A 19,732-nucleotide genomic window follows, 5' to 3' on the forward strand; every position below is an offset into this window, starting at 1 on the left:
CCACAGCCAACAGCTCCCGGTCCCCCACATCATAGTTCCGCTTCGCCGGGCTGAGCTTCTTCAAGAAGAAAGCACAGGGGCGGAGCTTCAGTGGTGTGCCCGAGCGCTGAGAGAGCACGGCTCCTATCCCAGCCTCGGACGCGTCCACTGCCACTATGAACGCCAAAGAGGGATCCGGATGGGCCAGGACGGAGGCCGAGGTAAACAGAGCTCTTAGGTGCCCAAAAGCCCTTCAGCAGCGAGGTAATGGGAGCAGCCACCTGGCCAAAACCCTGGATAAATCTCTGGTAGTAATTGGCAAACCCTAAAAATCGCTGCACCTCCTTTACCGTGGTGGGAGTCGGCCAATTACCCAAGGCTGAAATGCGGTCACTCTCCATCTCTACCCTTGCTGTGGAAATGCGATACCCTAGGAAGGAGACGGCCTGCTGAAAGAACAGGCATTTCTCAGCCTTGATGTACAGATCATGCTCCAACAGTCTTCCAAGTACCCTGCGCATCAAGGACACATGCTCGGCGCGTGTAGCGGAGTATATCAGAATGTCATCGATATACACCACTACACCCTGCCTGTGCAGGTCCCTGAAAATCTCGTCTGCAAAGGATTGGAAGACTGATGGAGCATTCATCAACCCGTATGGCATGACGATGTACTCATAATCCCCTGAGGTGGTACTAAACGCCGTCTTCCACTCGTCTCCCGCCCGGATACGCACCAGATTGTACGTGCTCCAGAGATCCAGTTTAGTAAAGAAGCGCGCCCCATGCATTGACTCAATCGCCGTGGCGATGAGAGGTAGCGGGTAACTGTACCTCACCGTGATTTGATTGAGACCTCGTTAGTCAATGCACGGGCGCAGACCTCCCTCCTTCTTCTTCACAAAGAAGAAACTCGAGGAGGTGGGTGAAGTGGAGGACCGAATGTACCCCTGACGGGATCGAGGAGGGCCGGGTAGAGGTAACCCCAGTTGCGCTAGTCGAGGCACTGGAGAGACATCCTGTCTCTCCCAGCGGTCCATGGTCTGGACAACGCGATCCATCGTGGCACCGAGATGTTGCAGCATTGCCGAGTGTTCCCGGACGTGCTTCTCGACTCCTCTGACCGCGGTACCTGCTCCTGCTGACTCCATGGGTGGTGTGAAATTCTGTCAAGGTTGTGCGCTACTAGTACGAAGTCAGGTGCAGGAGAGCAGTGAGTTGTGATTCGGCGCACTTTATTTGGCAGAGGCACAAAAGACAGACGCAACTGCGTACAAAAACCTCCAGCCACAGGTAAAAGTAAACAAGTGCGAAAACACTCACAAATATACAAATGTATGACAAATAACAAGACAAAACAAATGGAAAAATGTAAAAGTGGAGTGGCGATGGCTAGAAAGCCGGCGACGTCGACCGCCGAACGAACAAGGAGAGGAGCCGACTTCGGTGGAGGTCGTGACAATGCGTGTATTTAAATTACTTTCTTTCATTGATCTCTAATATTCTGAACATTCTCTCCATATATTCTAGTGAGTCTGTTGAGAAAATTCGACTTTACACCAAATTTAAAGGGATGTCTTTAGAAATAAATGCACTGAAAACTATGTACTTTGAATGAAACTCCACTGGGAAATATGTTCGTCAGGAAGTAGGAGGGTTTTCAGTGGTTGAATTACATTTATTCAGCATGTGCAAGGGAACCACACCCGCAAAGCACATTACACACCTGTTATGTGTTTGGTGTGTCAAAGGGCTGGTATGGTGACAACTAAAAAAACATGTTTCCATTATACAATAGACTTCTATTTTGAAAGTATGTGTGTTGATTATTTTGTCATATGCATAAGTGTTCCTCTGAGTGGATGTGCATGCATCTGTTTGCAATACATGTTGAGTGGGTATATACCAGTATGTGTTTTGGCATCACCAAAAGGGGGTTTACATATGCACTCATAACACCATTATGAAATCATTCAAATCAAAATCACATCAAGTGTTATTTGTCACATGCACCAAATACAACAGGTGTGGGTAGACCTTACAGTGAAATGCTTACTTACAAGCCCTTAAAAATTAAATCTAAGAAGTTTTTAACCAAGAAAAAAACAGTGTTGAGAAAATATTTACTATAAACTCAACTAACCCTAACCCTGAGGAAGGCAGAGTGTTGCCGAAACGTTCAATTGCTGGGAGTTTATACATGGAGAGTGCGATTTTCTTTATTTTGATAATTTATAGTTTATTCGCCGTTAGTCAGCACCTCCACACAAACTATTACTCTGGGTGTGCACCAGCTCATGTTTTTTTATCGAGAAAATATTTACTTAAATAAATTCAAAAATCTGAAATAAAAATGAACAATGAGAAAAATATAAAAATAACAAATAATTAAGGAGCAACAAAAAAAACATTCATAACATCAATCAGTTTTGATGTAAAGGGCCCTCCTCCGGGATCTCTTCTCATCCTCTCTCTTCCCTCTACTCTCCTCCCTCCTCTTTAGACGTCCCGATTCTTGAGAACAGCCATCCCGCCGCTCCACCAACTGCTGTTCTAACACCACCCACAGCTGCTGTAGCCACTCCTGAAAGCCCTGCAGCACCTAGAGGAAGACCACACACATTGCTGTTCCACATACGAGATACAAATATCCTTACATTACCAATTAAAATGATAAATGACTCCTCACACACCTTCTGCAGCTGCTGTAGTCGCTCCTGAAAGCTCTCTCTCCTCGACTCCTCCCTCCCCTTCAGATGCTCCACCAACTGCTGCTCCAACACCTCCCACAGCCTCTGTAGCCTCTCCTGAAAGCCCTGCAGCACCTAGAGGAAGACCACACACATCGCTGTCCCAAATACGATACAAACATACTTACTGTTGTGAAGGGTCACGGCTCTTATCCCTATTACCTTCTGGCCACGCCCCCTCCCAGCAACTCACAACACCTGATCAAGCCTTTACCTTACCTACCAAAAGTACCTTGTCCTTTCATGTATGCAATAAAGTGACAACTACTGCTTGCACTTTTACTACTGCCCCATAGTGGTAGCTTACCTACCTGAACCAGCCTTAGCGTGTACAGTCCTTGGCGCTAGAGGACAAACATTAATTTGACTTACATGACCAATTTATCAATGATAAATTAATCTGACAAACCTCCTGCAGCAGCTGCTGTAGCTGCTCCTGTCTCTTCTCCTTCCTCCTTTTCAGGTGTCCTTGTCCTTGTGGCCAGCCATCCCGCCGCTCCACCAACTGCTGCTCCAACACCTCCCGCGGCTGCTGTAGCCGTTGCAGAGAGCCCTGCAGCACCTAGAGAAGACCACATACGTCACTATCCCATATATTAGAAACAAACTTCCTTACATTACACTGCCATTCACACCTGCCGTAGCTGCTGTAGTAGCTGCTGCCGCTCCTGAGATCCCTGCTCCTGCGGCCACCCATCCTGCGGCTCCACTAAGTGCAGCTCCAACACCTCCCAGCGCCGCTGTAGCCCCTCCTGAAAGCCCTGCAGCACCTAGGTTGACCACATACACATCTGTCACTGTCCAACATAAAAATAAAAAATAAATCCAAACAGCAAAGATAAACGATATCAAGTCATGTGATTTAGTAAGTTATGACATCACAAACACCAACATTGGCTATCTTTATTTCATTGAAAGATTGTAGGATTCTTCGTATTTACCTGCTGACTGTAGAACAGCAACAAGACCCCCGGCTGCTACCCCACCTCCATTTACCGCAGCCGCTGCAGACATCATGCTTGCTGCATATGATCCAGCAGCAATCCCACCAGCAGTAAATCCTATCGCTCCTAGGACAACTGGTGCCATTGCCACTGCCGCAACTATGAAGGCCCAGCAGAAACACTTGAGCAAGCAACCATAAACATACCTGGCCTCGTGTTATAGGTTGACAATAGTATCACTATCATGTGAATGTTTGGCCTAAACAACAAAACAAAGTAGTAATACATCTGTAAAATTATTTGAAGCTGGTAATTGATCATTTGAATTCACGCTGACTAAATAAATAATCTTACCTGCTCCCGCTGTTGCTGCTGCTGCTGCAGCAATTGTACCTGTTCCTAAATGGTAAAGAAAATATTGCTATTTTATGATAACCTCCTTTTATGGCAACTCAACTTGTAATTCACCCAATCCATCAGAGTAACCTTGGTTGTTGATTGTAAACTAGGTACTCACCATTTTGGATTCGAAAGGATAAAAGGACTTTTACTCAAGAAAAATGTTCTAGCCTGTCAGTCCACCCTTCATATAGTCCCAAAATATAATTATATACATTGCATACGAAAGCCTCATAGCTATCCTAATAGAAAGCCTGTATTTATTTCCTGGGAAAAAATCTATGATTATGCTTTTTGACACAAAACGCATTATCATAGATATTTTCCAGGACTTCTGGTCATGCTGAATACCACTTAAACCTATGAATGTCATGGAGGTGGCTTTGTGGCTTTAGCTCAGTGGGGTAACAGTTTCGAGGAACATGGGTGACCCAAAATGGATACACACAGGATACACATCCTTACATTATAAGAGCAAAGAAAACGACTAAGTCAATCATCAATGATAAATTCTACTCAATAAGTCATATGATCTAAACACTATAATCACAAACACTACCATTGGCTTCCTTTATTCCATCATGCCATTAAAGCTTTCTTTGATTTTACCTATTGCGGCGCCCCCTGCAGTTGCTCCAGCAGCAACCCCAACAGTAGTCAAACCTGCCACTCCCAGGGCAACTGGTGCCCCCACCACCGCCGCAGCTGTGAAGGCCCAGCAGACAAGAGCATGCAACGAGCAAACAAACAAAAACATACATGGCTCCCTGTTATAGGTTTGACAATGGTATCACTATAATGTGAATGACTTAGGCCTAAATGACAAAAGAAAGTAGCAATACAACTGTGAAATGATTTGAAGGTAACACCTAGAAAGGGCTTAACCAATAATGTTCAGAGCATAGACTAGAGATTCCTTTTCTTATACTGACAATTATTGTGCCATTTATATTGTGTTTCTTATTCTGGCAATTATTGTTCCATTTACGTTGTTTGAACTTATCAAAAGTATGTTTACAATGGATTTTGACCAGTGTTTTTAAAATTTTTTTTTAGCAAAAATCAACAAATATAATACAGATCAATCAGATTAGTGGAGTTATTGGATCAAATAGAATATTCATGCTGACTAAATACATTATCTTACCTGCTCCCACTGTTGCTGCTGCTCCTGTAATGATCATCCTTTTTCCTAAATAGAAAATACAATATTGCTCTTTTATGATATCCTGCTTGTTGACAAAGCTACTGTGTGTTAGCCAGCAAGTCAGCTAGTAATTCACCTAATCCACAACAGTAGCCTAACCTATTGTAGTTGGTTGAAAGTAAACTAGCTATTCACTATTTGGGATTTTAAAAGGTTAAAAGGGTGCATTTTACTCAAAAACCATCCTCTAACCCAAGGGGGGCAAAGTACGGCCCGCAAAACATGCATCTTTTTTTTTTACCCCTTTTCTCTCCCCAATTTCGTGGTATCCAATTGGTAGTATTGAGAATTTTCCAGAACATGTGTGGCCATTATACATTTCAGGCCATTATACATTTCAGTCCACACAGCTATCCTACATTTACTACCTGTAAAATATCCATGACACAAAACACATCATCATGGATATTTTACAATATTGCTAGTCATACTTAATATCACTTGACAACAGGAAACCTATGAGTGTCATGGAGTTGGCTTTGTGAGTTTGGTGGGCTTTAGCTCAGTGGGCTAATACTTAAGAGGAATACAGATGACCCAAGATGGATACAGACATGTGACCTGTATTACTGTGACCTGGATTCAACACATTATGTTTTGTTATTAAATCGATGTTTGTTTTGGTAAATTCCAAAAGTGTTGTGTACTTAACACTCCCTGGCCAACTATTACATGTTTTCATAAGTATTTATGACCTTTAAACATTATGGGTGCATGTTGCTATTCATACAAATATTAAATATGGTGCTCCCATTTTGATGATCAGAATTGTGATAGTTTTGGGAAGTTCTGTTTGACTCACTGTTCTGTTTGATTCTTTGTGAATCATCCGGGTCCTGAGGCTCCTGACCATCCCGAGGCTCCTGACCGTCCCGAGGCTCCTGACCGTCCCGAGGCTCCTGACCGTCCCGAGGCTCCTGACCGTCCCGAGGCTCCTGAGCATTGCTGAAGTAAACAGTGAGGGCATCAATCATTGCTGCACATGTTTCAGTCATTGTCCGGGTATTTTAGATGCACAGTCACTCATTGCCAAGGTAAGCGCATAACAATGTTATCTTCTCTTCGTCTGGCAAACCTATTTTGTCTGCCCTGTGTAATGTACAATTCAAAATATTCTATCCAGTCATTCCAAGGCTCCTGCAGCTCACCTGGTACCGGCAGAGATATGGTTGGTGCACTACAAAAGATATTGTGCCCCTTTTACTTTAAAAAAATGTAGGTAACTGTTTGCATCAGCTTTTTAAGTAAATCCAACAAGGAGGATATTTTAAGTTTAATATGCTTCACTTTTAGTGTATTACAAACTCAAACATATTAAGTGCAACAACTAACTGGATTTCAAAAATTCCTTTCATTCAACTTAATTTTATCAGGTTCAGAAATGTTATTTTTTTGTTTGACCTGCTTAAAAGTCCTTCAAGTCCCAGAACTAATGTTATAAGTTTGATATACTTATATATATATATATATACTTAATGTAATTAGTTACCAAACTACTATTGTAAGATTCATTTGCTGAATTTTCTCAGTATCGTAATTGATATTCTATGTTTTATCTACAAATGTTTTTTGCTCAGTAACTTATTGTACTCAGGTTAGTAAAAATGTATTTAAATTGGGTTCCTACTACTCAAATATATACTCACAACTATACTTAAAAAGCTGATGTAAATAGTTACCTCAACATACTTGGGATAATTTACAAAAAAATATTATTTCTATACAAGGGAATACGCAAAAAGAAACAACAGTGTTCAACTTCAACACCTTTCTTTTGAAAAAAATAAATGTTATAATTTCATAATTTCTTCAAACTCAAATCGCCCCTTAAACCCTACTCCTTAGGCATTTGTGGAGAGCTCATTATTTTGTAATATGTAAGCATTCTGGGTATAACTACACCTTGCCTCCTTAGGTAAAGTTACAACCAGATAGCTTGCACCTGACTACAAATCATTTCAGATCTTCACAACTGCATAAGGTTTAGGTGATAGTTTGGGATTAGCACTTTACACAAAGCACAATATGAACTTTAGCTCAAATACCTCATTCAAACTGTTTTAGATTAATTAAAACATGGGTTTTCAAAACATACATTTCACATATTGTTACAAAATACAGTGGCAATAAAAAGTATATGAACCCTTTGGAATTACCTGGATTTCTGCATAAATTAGTCATACAATTTGATCTGATCTTCATCTTAGTCACAACAATAGACAAACACAGTGTGTTAAACTAATAACACACAAATGATTGTATTTTTCTATATTGAATACATAATTTAGACATTCACAGTGTAGATTGGAAAAAGTATGTAAACCCCTAGGCTAGTGACTTCTCCAAAAGCTAATTGGAGTCCAATCAATGAGACGATATTGGAGATGTTGGTTAGAGCTGCCCTGCCCTATAAAAAAACAGTTACAGAATTTGAGTTTGCTATTCACAAGAAGCATTGCCTGATGTGAACCATGCCTCGAACAAAAGAGATCTCAGCAGACCTACAGTAAGATTCATTGTTGACTTGCATAAAGCTGGAAAGGGTCTCTAAAAGCCTTGACGTTCATCAGTCCACGGTAAGACAAATTGTCTATAAATGGAGAAAGTTCAGCACTGTTGCTACTCTCCCTAGGAGTGGCCATCCTGCAAAGATGACAGCAAGAGCACAGTGCAGAATGCTCAATGAGGTTAATCCTTGAGTGTCAGCTAAAGACTTACAGAAATGTCTGGAACATGCTAACATCTTTGTTGACGAGTCTACGATACGTAAAACACTAAACAAGAAGCCACTGCTGTCCAAAAAAACCATTGCTGCACGTCTGAAGTTCGCAAAAGAGTACCTGGATGTTCCACAGCGCTTCTTGCAAAATATTCTGTGGACAGATTAAACTAAAGTTGAGTTGTTCCTGGAGAAAAAAAGGCACAGCACACCAACATCAAAACCTCATCACAACTGTAAATTATGGTAGAGAGAGCATCATGATTTGGGGCTGCTTTGCTGCCTCAGGGCCTGCTATCATCGACGGGAAAATGGTTTCCCAAGTTTGTCAAGACATTTTGCAGGAGAATGTAAGGCTATCTGTCCGCCAATTGAAGCTCAACATAAATTGGGTGATGCAACAGGACAATAACCCAAAACACAGAAGTAAATCAACTACAGAATGGCTTCAACAGAAGAAAATACGCCTTCTGGAGGGGTCCAGTCAGAGTCCTGACCTCAATCCAATTTAAAATGTTGAGGCATGACCTCGAGAGCGGTTCACACCAGACACCCTAAGAATATTGCTGAACTGAAACAGTTTTGTAAAGATGAATGGTCCAAAACTCCTCCTGACCGTTGTGCAGGTCTAATCCGCAACTACAGAAAACATTTGGTTGAGTTGCTGCCAAAGGAGGGTCAACCAGTTATTAAATCCAAGGGTTCACATACTTTTTCCACCCTACACTGTGAATGTTTACACCGTGTACTCAATAAAGACATAAAAACGTATAATTGTTTGTGTGTTATTAGTTTAAGCAGACTGTCTATTGTTGTGACTTAGATGAAGATCAGATCAAATTTTATGGCCAATTTATGCAGAATTTATCCAGATAATTCCAAAGGGTTCACATACTTTTTCTTGCGACTGTATATGCCAAATTGTACCTTAAACCTGACTCCATATGCACTAGTGAAGCCCATATAGACATATATTTTGACAGGTATAAGCATTCTGGGTAAAACTCCACCTTGTCTCCTTAGGTAAAGTTACATCCAGATGGCTTGAACCTGACAAATAATCTCAGATATCCACTAGCGCATATGGAGTAAGTTTGAAAACAAAGCTGTTTTTTAAACAGGAATTGACAATGTCTCTTATGACTTCACCTGACAAAGAGCATCATGTTAACTGTAGCTCCTATGCTACCTAGCAACTAGCTGTTCAGCTTACTGAGTAGGGTTTAGACCACAGTTTGAGAGTGGCCCTTTGAGTTCTCATATATATCGTTAGATATCTCTGAAAACAAGTAACTTCATCTATAGAGCTTGGAGCCGTGGGGAGGTCCTGAGATCATCAAGTTCCAAGAATACTTTTTGGAACACCTCAAAGGTATATTTCAGTTCTTTGGGGGTACCTTAGATTTAAACCATAGATGAGGCCCATAAGCAAGGTACATGACTGTAACACTGGGAATACCAGCCAGGATCTCTGCTCCTTCGATGCAGATCCCATGCGCTATATTCTGGTGCAGATCCTTCACAGTGAACAACTTAATCACATGCTGAACAAAAAAAAAATGAAGAAATAACAGACGGGGGGGGGGTCTTCTGAACAGATAAGGACAAAAGATGATCTGAGAGCCATAATGCTATTGGGAAACCCCTCCCAAAGCATGTGCAGAGTGAGAATGTTCAGACTAATCTTGACTAATCTTTAATGCGTATTTCAATGTAGATTAGAATATTAGGTCAAGACAAAAAAATATTTTAATCAATATACATTTTTACCTACATTGACTATTTTCATTCAGTAGTATGTTGTACCTGAGTGAGCTCAAACAGGGCTGGCCATCTTTCTTTGAAGTCCTTCACAGGAAGGGCCTGAATGACATTTTGGCACTCACAATGTTGTAGTTGTCACATATTTGTACTTCTCCCAGTAGCTCTTTGTACTTCTCCCAGACTCCCTCTCCAGGGTCTCATCTGTTTCTCCAGCAGGGTGGGGTGGGAGGTAATTTACCTCCGCCTTCTTTGGGTTTTTTTTATATTCCTGTCCTCTGGTGATTTTCTCTTGACAGAGTTCACTTCAAATCAAATTTCATTTGTCACATACACATGGTTAGCAGATGTTAATGTGAGTGTAGCGAAATGCTTGTCCTTCTAGTTGCGACAGTGCGGTAACATAACATAATATCTAACAGTAATATCTAACAAGTAATCTAACAATTCCCCAACAACTACCTAATACACACAAATCTAAAGGGGGGAATGAGAATATGTACATGTATAGTATATATAAGTATATGGATGAGCGATGACGAAGGTGCAATAGATGGTATAAAATACAGTATATACATGTGATATGAGTAACATAAGATGTGTAAACATTATTAAAGTAGCATTATTTAGAGTGCATTGTATAAAGTGACTCGTGATCCATTTACTAAAGTGGCCAGTGATTGGGTCTCAATGTAGGCAGCAGCCTTTCTGAGTTAGTGATGGCTGTTTAGCAGTCTGATGGCCTTGAGATAGAAGCTGTTTTTCAGCTTCTCGGTCCTAGATTTGATGCACCTGTACTGACCTCGCCTTCTGGAAGATAACGGTGAGAACAGCCAGTTGCTTGGGTGGTTGATGTCCTTGATGATCTTTTTGGCCTTCCTGTGACATCGGGTGCTGTAGGTGTCATGGAGGGCAGGTAGTTTGCCCCCAGTGATGCATTGGGCAGACTGCACCACCCTCTGGAGAGCCTTGTGGTTGAGGGCGGTGCAGTTGCCGTACCAGGCTGTAATACAGCCCGACAAGATGCTCTCAATTGTGCATCTGTAAAAGTTTGTCAGGCTTTTGGGTGACAAGCCAAATTTCTTCAGCGTCCTGAGATTGAAGAGGCGCTGTTGCGCCTTCACCACACTGTCTGTGTGAGTGGACCATTTCAGTTGGTCTGTGATGTGTAAGCCGAGGAACTTAAAACTTTCCACCTTCTCCACTGCTTAGCCCTTCGATGTGGGGGGGGGGGGGTGTTCCCTCTGCTGTTTCCTGAAGTCCACGATAATCTCCTTTGTTTTGTTGACGTTGAGTGAGAGGTTGTTTTCCTGACACCACACTCCAAGTGCCCTCACCTCCTCCCTGTAGGCTGTCTCGTCGTTGTTTGTAATCAAGCCCACTACTGTTGTGTCGTCTGCAAACATGATGATTAAGTTGGAGGTGTGCATGGCCACGCAGTCGTGGGTGAACAGGGTGTACAGGAGAGGGCTGAGCATGCACCCTTGTGGGGCCCCAGTGTTGAGGGTCAGCGAATTGGAGATGTTGTTTCCTACCTTCACCAACTGGGGGCGGCCCGTCAAAGTCCAGGACCCAATTGCACAGGGCGGGGTTGAGACCCAGGTCCTCCAGCTTGATGAGCTTGTAGGGTACTATGGTGTTGAATGCTGAGCTATAGTCAATGAACAGCATTCTTACATACGTATTCCTTTTGTCCAGATGGGATAGGGCAGTGTGCAGTGCAATGGCGATTGCATCGTCTGTGGACCTGTTGGGGTGGTATGCAAACTGAAGTGGGTCTAGCGTGGTCGGTAAGGTGGAGGTGATATGATCCTTGACTAATTTCTCAAAGCACTTCATGATGACAGAAGTGAGTGCTACAGGGCGGTAGTCATTTAGTTCAGTTATCTTTGCCTCTTGGGTACAGGAACAATGGTAGCCATCTTGAAGCATGTGGGGACAACAGACTGGGATAGGGAGCAATTGAATATGTCCGTAAACACACCAGCCAGCTGGTCTGGGCATGCTTTGAGGACGCGGCTAGGAATGCCGTCTGGGCCAGCAGCCTTGCGAGGGTTAACACGTTTAAATATTTTACTCACGTCAGCCAAGGAGAAGGGGGGGCGAAGTCCTTGTTAGTGGGCCGCGACGGTGGTACTGTATTATCCTCAAAGCGGGCAAAGGTGTTTAGTTTGTCTGGAAATGTGACGTGTCCGTGACATGGCTGGATTTCATTTTGTAGTCCGTGATTTCCTGTAGACCCTGCCACATACGTCTCGTGTCTGAGCTGTTGAATTGTGACTCTACATTGTGCCTGTACTGGCATTTCACTTGTTTGATTGCCTTGCGGAGGGAATAGCTACACTGTTTATATTCAGACATTTACAAAATAGCCTCCAACACTCTACTCAGCAAATTGGATGCGGTCTATCACAGTGCCATCCGTTTTGTCACCAAAGCCCCATATACTACCCATCACTGCGACCTGTATGCTCTCGTTGGCTGGCCCTCGCTTCATATTCGTCACCAAACCCACTGGCTCCAGGTCATCTATAAGTCTTTGCTAGGTAAAGCCCCACCTTATCTCAGCTCGCTGGTCACCATAGCAGCACCCACCTGTAGCACACGCTCCAGCAGGTATATTTCACTGGTCACCCCAAAGCCAATTCCTCCTGTGGCCGTCTTTCCTTCAAGTTCTCTGCTGCCAATGACTGGAACGAACTGCAAAAAAATCCCTGAAGCTGGATACTCATATCTCCCTTACAAACTTTAAGCACCAGCTGTCAGAGCAGCTCACAGATCTCTGCACCTGTACATAGCCCATCTGTAAATAGCCCTTCCAACTACCTCATCCCCATACGGTTTTTTTATTTATTTTGCTCCTTTGCACCCCAGTATCTCTACTTGCACATTCATCTTCTGCACATCTATTACTCCAGTGTTTAATTGCTATAATGTAATTATTTTGCCACTATGGCCTATTTATTGCCTTACCTCCCTTATCCTACCTCATTTGCACACACTGTATATAGACTTTTTTCTATTGTATTTTGTTTATTCCATGTGTAACTCTGTGTTGTTGTTTGTGTCGCACTGCTTTGCTTTATCTTGGCCAGGTCGCAGTTGTAAATGAGAATTTGTTCTCAACTAGCCTACCTGGTTAAATAATGGTGAAATAAAATAAAATAAAAAATGCTGTGAGGATGTTTTTCAGCAGCAGGGACTGGGAGACTAGTCAGGATCAAGGGAAAGATTAATGGAGCAAAGTACAGAGAGATCCTTGATGAAAACCTGCTCCAAGGCGCTTAGGACCTCAGACTGGGACGAAGGTTCACCCTCCAACAGGACAACGACCCTAAGCACACAGCCAAGACAACACAGGAGTGGCTTTGGAACAGGTCCTTGAGTGGCCCAGCCAGAGCCCGGACTTGAAACCGATCGAACATCTCTGGAGACCTGAAAATAGCTGTACAGTGACACTCCCCATCCAACCTGACAGAGCTTGAGAGGATCTGCAGAGGAGAATGGGAGAAACTCCAAAAATACAGGTGTGCCAAGCTTGTAGCGTCATACAAGACGACTCAAGGCTGTAAACGCTGCCAAAGGTGCTTCAACAAAGTACTGAGTAAAGGTTCTGAATAGTTATGTAAATTTGATATTTCAGTTTTAAATGTTTTATTAAATTGCAAAATGCCTAAAAACCTGTTTTGGGTTATTTGAATCAACATGGTTGATTCAAATAACCAACTCATCATCAATCTTTCATTATTTGAATCAGCTGTGTAGTGCTATTGGCAAATACTCACATAAAAAATGGTGGTGTCCGTGGCACACACTCCATGAACAGTTGAGGAAGGGGCCGACATGCGCGCAATCTCATTGGTCCATGTATAGCCCACATAGGTTACGATAATGATAAGCCTTACACGGGTTACAAACCTGTGATAATGTTAACCATCAAGCTAAGAAAGCATCAAGCCTTCTATAATGCTTTTTCTACTTTCACTTTCGATCTTCAAGCACGAGATCTCCGCCCAGCAGTGTTGCCAACTCCTCAGTAAGGAAAGTAGCTATTGGCTGTCCTAAAAGTCGCTTGAAGTCGATAAATGACGTCATCACGTAATTTGTATAATTGCCATGTGAATGCAATTGTGATGGACGCTGTAGGAGAGCGGAATAACGGCGCGGGAGAGACAAAAAGTGATTAAAAAAAAAAACACCCTAAATATGTTTAGAACTAGAAATGAACTTCTGTCGATTATAGTTTTTTTTAATATCACAATTCCAACCCTCTTCCTTTATCCGGGCTTGGGACCGGAAAAAGTGACCCATAATAGACACTCTGGCGGAGTTACTTCGTTTTTTATTTAAAAAAAAATGTTTTTTAGATTCGTTTTCTTAATTTGGCTTGGTTTTTAACCTTATGGTCCACTTAGGAGCCTACAACAAGTCACAGTAAAATATGAACATTTAAAAAAAAAAAATTCTATACAATCTAAATGGACCAAAAAGAGACAATAGAAAAAACTGTCAATGGCAATGTGAGAAAATTATGGTAACTAGTCTGGCCAGGGCGGGATCAGCCAGCGGCGGCTTCCCGCATGCGCGATTCATTTGCAATCTGGACGCGGAGGGGTGAACATCTCTTGCTCTGACTGGGCCGCCTGTGAGTGCTTTGGGACTGGGGTGGGGCCCACGGCAGCACCCGCTGCTCGTTGAGAAGAGTAAGAACGATACGTGCTTTCAACGTCAGTCTCCAAAAGTCTCCAATACCACCAGAAAAAGTCGCTAGATTTGTCGCTAGTCGCTTTTTTGAAAATTTGTCGCCAGAGGGGTCTGAATACTCGCTAAATATAGCGACTGAGTCGCTAAATTTGCAAAACTGCCGCCCAGTACCCATTTCAGGGAAATGAGTAGGTTTACAGCTAGTGGCATATGTGAGCGAGAGATACAACTCTGCACTTTGTCCTGGGTGAAATACGACGCAATGCAGACAAAGCGGTTAGTGTTTTTTTTTTACTGGAAGGCAATGGGATTGTGTCGCATTTGGTCAAGAAAAATATGTATTGTTCATTGATAACGTTGGGCATAACTAAGAGACCTTTTGTGCCGAACTTGCGAACATAAACAACAATTTAAAGAGAAATGGATTCTCCAGTTAAAAATGCATATCAGCCAATGAAAAGCGTCGATTTACTTGCATGTGGCAGAACGCTAAATTGTAGTTGGCTGAGTTCAATACGTTTGTACGTTCTGAGACATTCAATTGAATGGAAACAGTGCTGTACTGAACGACTCTTAAACGGGGAGAGGTTGGATTATGTATGGAGCCAGATAGCTGCCAAAAGGTTGAACGTATGTATCGTTCACATTTTCAAGTTAAAAGTCTCCATTCTCTAATACTCCTCAGTTGAGTTTACTTCACAGTTAGGTCGCTAATGTAATGGATTTTCCAGTGCAAGTCTAGATAGCACTAGCTGTATTACGCCGACAACAGTGAAGTTTCAGTCCGCTAGGTGTCTCTACAGCATGGGCATATCTCTGGGTGACGTGGACATCCCCATGCATGCACCTTCTCAAAATACTACTAATTCAATATTGCACTATTCCATTCTCTGGGCTCTGTCTGCAATCATAACCAGTAGTATATACCAGGAATAATTAAACATAGATTCACCAAACACTTATTATTATTCTATGAATTATTTATGACCACTGGAGTCTTTGCCACTCAAAATATATTTTTTTTATAGAATATTTAGACATGTATTTCATCACTCAAAATCTTGCCAAAGCATATTCTGTTTGAGGGGTTAATATGAATTGAAAATAATTTGACATGATTTATATGAATCGGGTCATGAACATATGGACTTTGAAATGAACAAGTGAGAGGGTAAACGTAGGCGAAGTCTGGCATAAGCTTATTCCCACACTTTACAATAACTCTGTTACAGTGGTTTTAGGTAGTCTCCATATAGGCTATTCCCTCCATCGCAACACTGCTGCTCAGTAGAAGAGCTTGTGATCTCCATTCAGCACCTTAAGGTTTTTTTATTATTTTGTATTTTATTTAACTAGGCCTGTCAGTTAAGAACAAATTCTTATTTACAATAACGTCCCACCAAAAGTCCTTCTTTTGGAGGCCTTTTGGGACGGGGGCTTGGATTATTATAATTTTTTTAAATAGGACAAAACACATCAAGACAAGAGAGACACCACAACGCTACATAAAGAGAGACCTAAGATAACAACATAGCATGACAGCAACACATGACAACACAGCATGGTAGCAACACCACATGACAACAACATGATAGCAACACAACATGGGAGCAGCACAACATGGTAGCAGCACAAAACATGGTAGAAACATTATTGGCCACAGACAACAGCACAAAGGCAAGAAGGTAGAGAAAAAAATCATCACGCGAAGCAGCTACAACTGTCAGTAAGAGTTTCCATGATTGAGTCTTTGAATGAAGAGATGGAGATAAAACTGTCCAGTTTGAGCGTTTGTTGCAGCTCGTTCCAGTCGCTAGCTGCAGCGAACTGAAAAGAGGAGCGACCCAGGGATGTGTGCGCTTTGGGGACCTTTAACCTCTCGAGGGTATGTGAGACGGTAGCGTCCCACTTTGCCAACAGCCAGTGAAATAGCATAGCGCCAAATTCAAATGCCCTTCTGGAGGCATGCAATCATATATACTCTAATGTAGGCCTAGGCAAATAAAGTGCAGAGCATGCATGATGCGTGCCACTCATCATTCCAACATATTTAAATATTTAATTCATCCTTCATTCAGTTCCATCAATCAGTATGTCATCCATTCTGTAATTTGTCTGAGTTGCAATATGAACTAAATCAAAGAGAATAGAACAGTCTTATCTATTTGTTTATTGAAATCTTTGTGTGTATTCAAAATTATCTAAATTCTCCAAAGTTCTTAAGCCTATCACTTTAATAATTCAATGTTTAATTTAGGCCTATCCAAATAAACAAATAGGCCTTCAACTTGTAGGCATTGCAATTTAGGCTATCATTTTTAGTACTGGTGTCTTGCGGAATCCTAATGATACCTACAGTATGTTCAACCATTTGGCAGCTATCAGGTATGGAGACAGATACAGTTGCTGCCAAAAGGTTGAACGTATGTATCGTTAGGATCGTAAGACTCTATGGCTGCATGCTTATGCCAGACTTAGCCTACGTTTAACCTCTCCCTTGTTCATTTCAAAGTCCATATGTTCATGACCTGATTCATATAAATCATGTCAAATTATTTTCAATTCATATTAACCCCTCAAACAGAATATGCTTTGGCAAGATTTTGAGTGATGAAATAAATGTCTAAATATTCTATAAAATTGTTTTTGGAGTGGCAAAGACTCCAGCGGTCATAAATAATTCACAGAATAATAATAAGTGTTTGGTGAATCTATGTTTCATTATTCCTGGTAGATACTACTGGTTATGATTGCAGACAGAGCCCAGAGAATGGGATGGTGCAATATTGAATTAGTCATATTTTGAGAAGGTGCATGCATGGGGATGTCCACGTCACCCAGAGATATGCCCATGCTGTAGAGACACCTAGCGGACTGAAACTTCACTGTTGCCCCCCACCCCCCCCCCTAAAAGATTTAGATGCACTATTGTAAAGTGGTTGTTCCACTGGATATCATAAGGTGAATCCACCAATTTGTAAGTCGCTCTGGATAAGAGCGTCTGCTAAATGACTTAAATGTAAATGTAATACAGCTAGTGCTATCTAGACTTGTACAGGAAAATCCATAATATTAGCGACCTAAATGTGAAGTAAACTCAACTGAGGAGTATTAGAGAATGGAGACTTTTAACTTGAAAATGTGCAGGATTAGGTGACCATATTACCGCCACACCGGCGGTCACGAGTAATGAAGGCAGTCAAATTCCACTTGACCGTTTAGTCACGGTAATTAGGTTTCTCCAAGCTCTGATGTTGCTGATGGTCATTAGTAGCCTACCAAACTTGCTAACTATCTGGTACTCCGCACTCTATTGTCCTTCTAATCACTCTGACATCAATGCAAATGTGATCGAAAATCTAATCAAACACTTAATGAGAGCCCATGAGCTCATGTTGCACAACATTTCTATAGGCTATGCAATTGCGTGAGATGGCTTCTATTAAAAAGAGGAGGATCCCATCAGCTTTTTATAGGCTAGGCCTACTATATTTATATCTCAACTTTCCTAATATTAAGCACATTGCTTGTCTTTACAACAGCTTACCTGACTGGCATGAAAATAAACCCCGGGAAAAGCGTCGTCCATTTGCTATTTAAGTGCATAGATTACGTGTTTTTTTTCTCCACTGCCCCAGATTCCAGACAAGTACATGATAATGGTATATTCTAAATTTAAACACATTTCACACATTATTTACTATATGTAAAGACAAGATTAAATCAAAAATAGTCTGATGGGTTACAATATAGAGCCTAACTGCTCTACACCCATGTTGGCTGACGAAAAGTACATGTGGAAAGTTCTTCCAATATCTTCAATATGTGCCTCAGAATTGGATAAGGATGCGCACAGTTGCATCCTCGAAGTATCTGTCTTCACTTGTAGCCAGTGAGAAATGGAATTACAATTATTATATTCAGCCAAAGGGCACAATAGATTTTTTTTTAGGCGGCATTACGGCCACACAAAGGGGATGCCGCCGGGAAATTGTAAGCATTGTCAAATTGTGAACGAGAGACTGATGAAGTGTGTACAGCCTGCACAAAAAACAAAGCAGAGCTCATGCCTTTTATAAGACTTTTTTCAAATCATCATTAGAGTCGCATCATGCAGCCTTAGAATGTGTTAAACATCGAAACATGTAGCCCAATGTTTATAACACAACTAAAGTTGCATAAATAATTCTAAATTAAGCATATAGGAGTACCAGTTTCTTGGTTCATCGCTCCACACAGAATAGCCGCATGTGCACACTCCCTCAAATCATTTGGAGAAAATATCCTTTCTATTTTATTCACCTTTGTTCAATTGTATTCTTCATACTATAAAATAATGCCACAGAATTATAAGCAAATCTTGTCTGCTAAATGAGTGTAGGCCACAGCCATATGGCATAGCCAGATCAGGACCTAACATAAGGATAACTCAGAGTATGCTATTCTGTTTTTCTGAAATAGACTACATTTTCTTCATATCATCTTTCTTTAGACCTGTCTAAAATAAATAATGGATTTAATGTGAAGGTGTAGGCTATATTACATGGATTTATTAGACTTTTAAAAAATGTAGACTTTCAAAAGGTCTGCATCAGTGGCTTGTAAAGCCAGGAGATGGTAAATGTGTTTATGTTAATTAACGGTCAATTACTGTGAGACCGGCAGTTACTTGCTTGACAATCACCGTCTGACTAAATATCGTGACCGCTACAGCCCTATGCAGGATACCTCTTTCCGACTTACCTGACTTCCGTTTTTTTTATACTGTGTCATGCTTGTTCGCGTAGCAGTCCTCACAGGCCATTTGGGGTACGTTTTTTTTTTTTGGTGAGATGAAACTTCCAAAACTTTGAAAGGTTTAATTGTGCATCAGAATTGCAACACAAGATTTGTTGAAGCAGAAAATGTTAGGCTGTAATCGTAACATGGTGTTTCTATGTTCACAGATGAAATTTCACATTTACGTGTCATGCTTCACAGATGGCTTTTTTTTTACAATCCTAACAATTTTGTTATGGATTTTCTTACTATCCTAACGATATGTACGTTCACCCTTTTGGCAGCTATCTGGCTCCATAATTATGGGGTTGGGGAACACTGTAAAGTGTCCATGGCCGTATTTAACGTCACTCATTCCTTCAGGCCACACCCACCAAACGGGAGCAAATGTACCTCAAACTCCGTTCAAAAACATTTTGCGGGAAACGTGTCATCCAGCACAAATCGTTCTGGAATGTAGCAAACGTTCAAGCGAACTCAATGCACCTCA

The 19,732-nt window shown here is 41.6% G+C and overlaps 1 protein-coding gene across 1 annotated transcript; it reads right to left on the reverse strand.

Annotated features, from left to right (window-relative positions):
* Positions 1-1,197: 1,197 nt before the first annotated feature.
* LOC106610871 (uncharacterized PE-PGRS family protein PE_PGRS54) lies at positions 1,198-13,814 on the reverse strand. Its single transcript, XM_014210515.2, has 10 exons — positions 13,545-13,814; positions 6,082-6,224; positions 5,220-5,264; positions 4,682-4,777; positions 4,028-4,072; positions 3,671-3,832; positions 3,365-3,499; positions 3,139-3,291; positions 2,673-2,804; positions 1,198-2,581 (listed from the first exon to the last, which is right to left on the reverse strand). Exons 1-10 carry the CDS (start codon positions 13,637-13,639, stop codon positions 2,460-2,462), a joined length of 1,128 nt encoding a protein of 375 aa, XP_014065990.2. The 5' UTR covers positions 13,640-13,814; the 3' UTR covers positions 1,198-2,459.
* Positions 13,815-19,732: the final 5,918 nt, after the last annotated feature.

The sequence above is a fragment of the Salmo salar genome, chromosome ssa09 (assembly GCF_905237065.1).
Source record: "Salmo salar chromosome ssa09, Ssal_v3.1, whole genome shotgun sequence".
NCBI classification, from domain to species: Eukaryota; Metazoa; Chordata; class Actinopteri; order Salmoniformes; family Salmonidae; genus Salmo; species Salmo salar.

Bases quoted from the DNA above. Each gene is read 5' to 3' on its own strand.
- LOC106610871 (XM_014210515.2), bottom strand. From the start codon at position 13,639: ATGTGGGCTATACATGGACCAATGAGATTGCGCGCATGTCGGCCCCTT. The intron at 4,778-5,219 runs GTAAGATAATGT...GGGCCTTCACAG, and splicing joins AGCAGCAACAGTGGGAGCAG to CTGCGGCGGTGGTGGGGGCA. The intron at 3,292-3,364 runs GTGTGAATGGCA...GGTCTTCTCTAG, and splicing joins TACTACAGCAGCTACGGCAG to GTGCTGCAGGGCTCTCTGCA.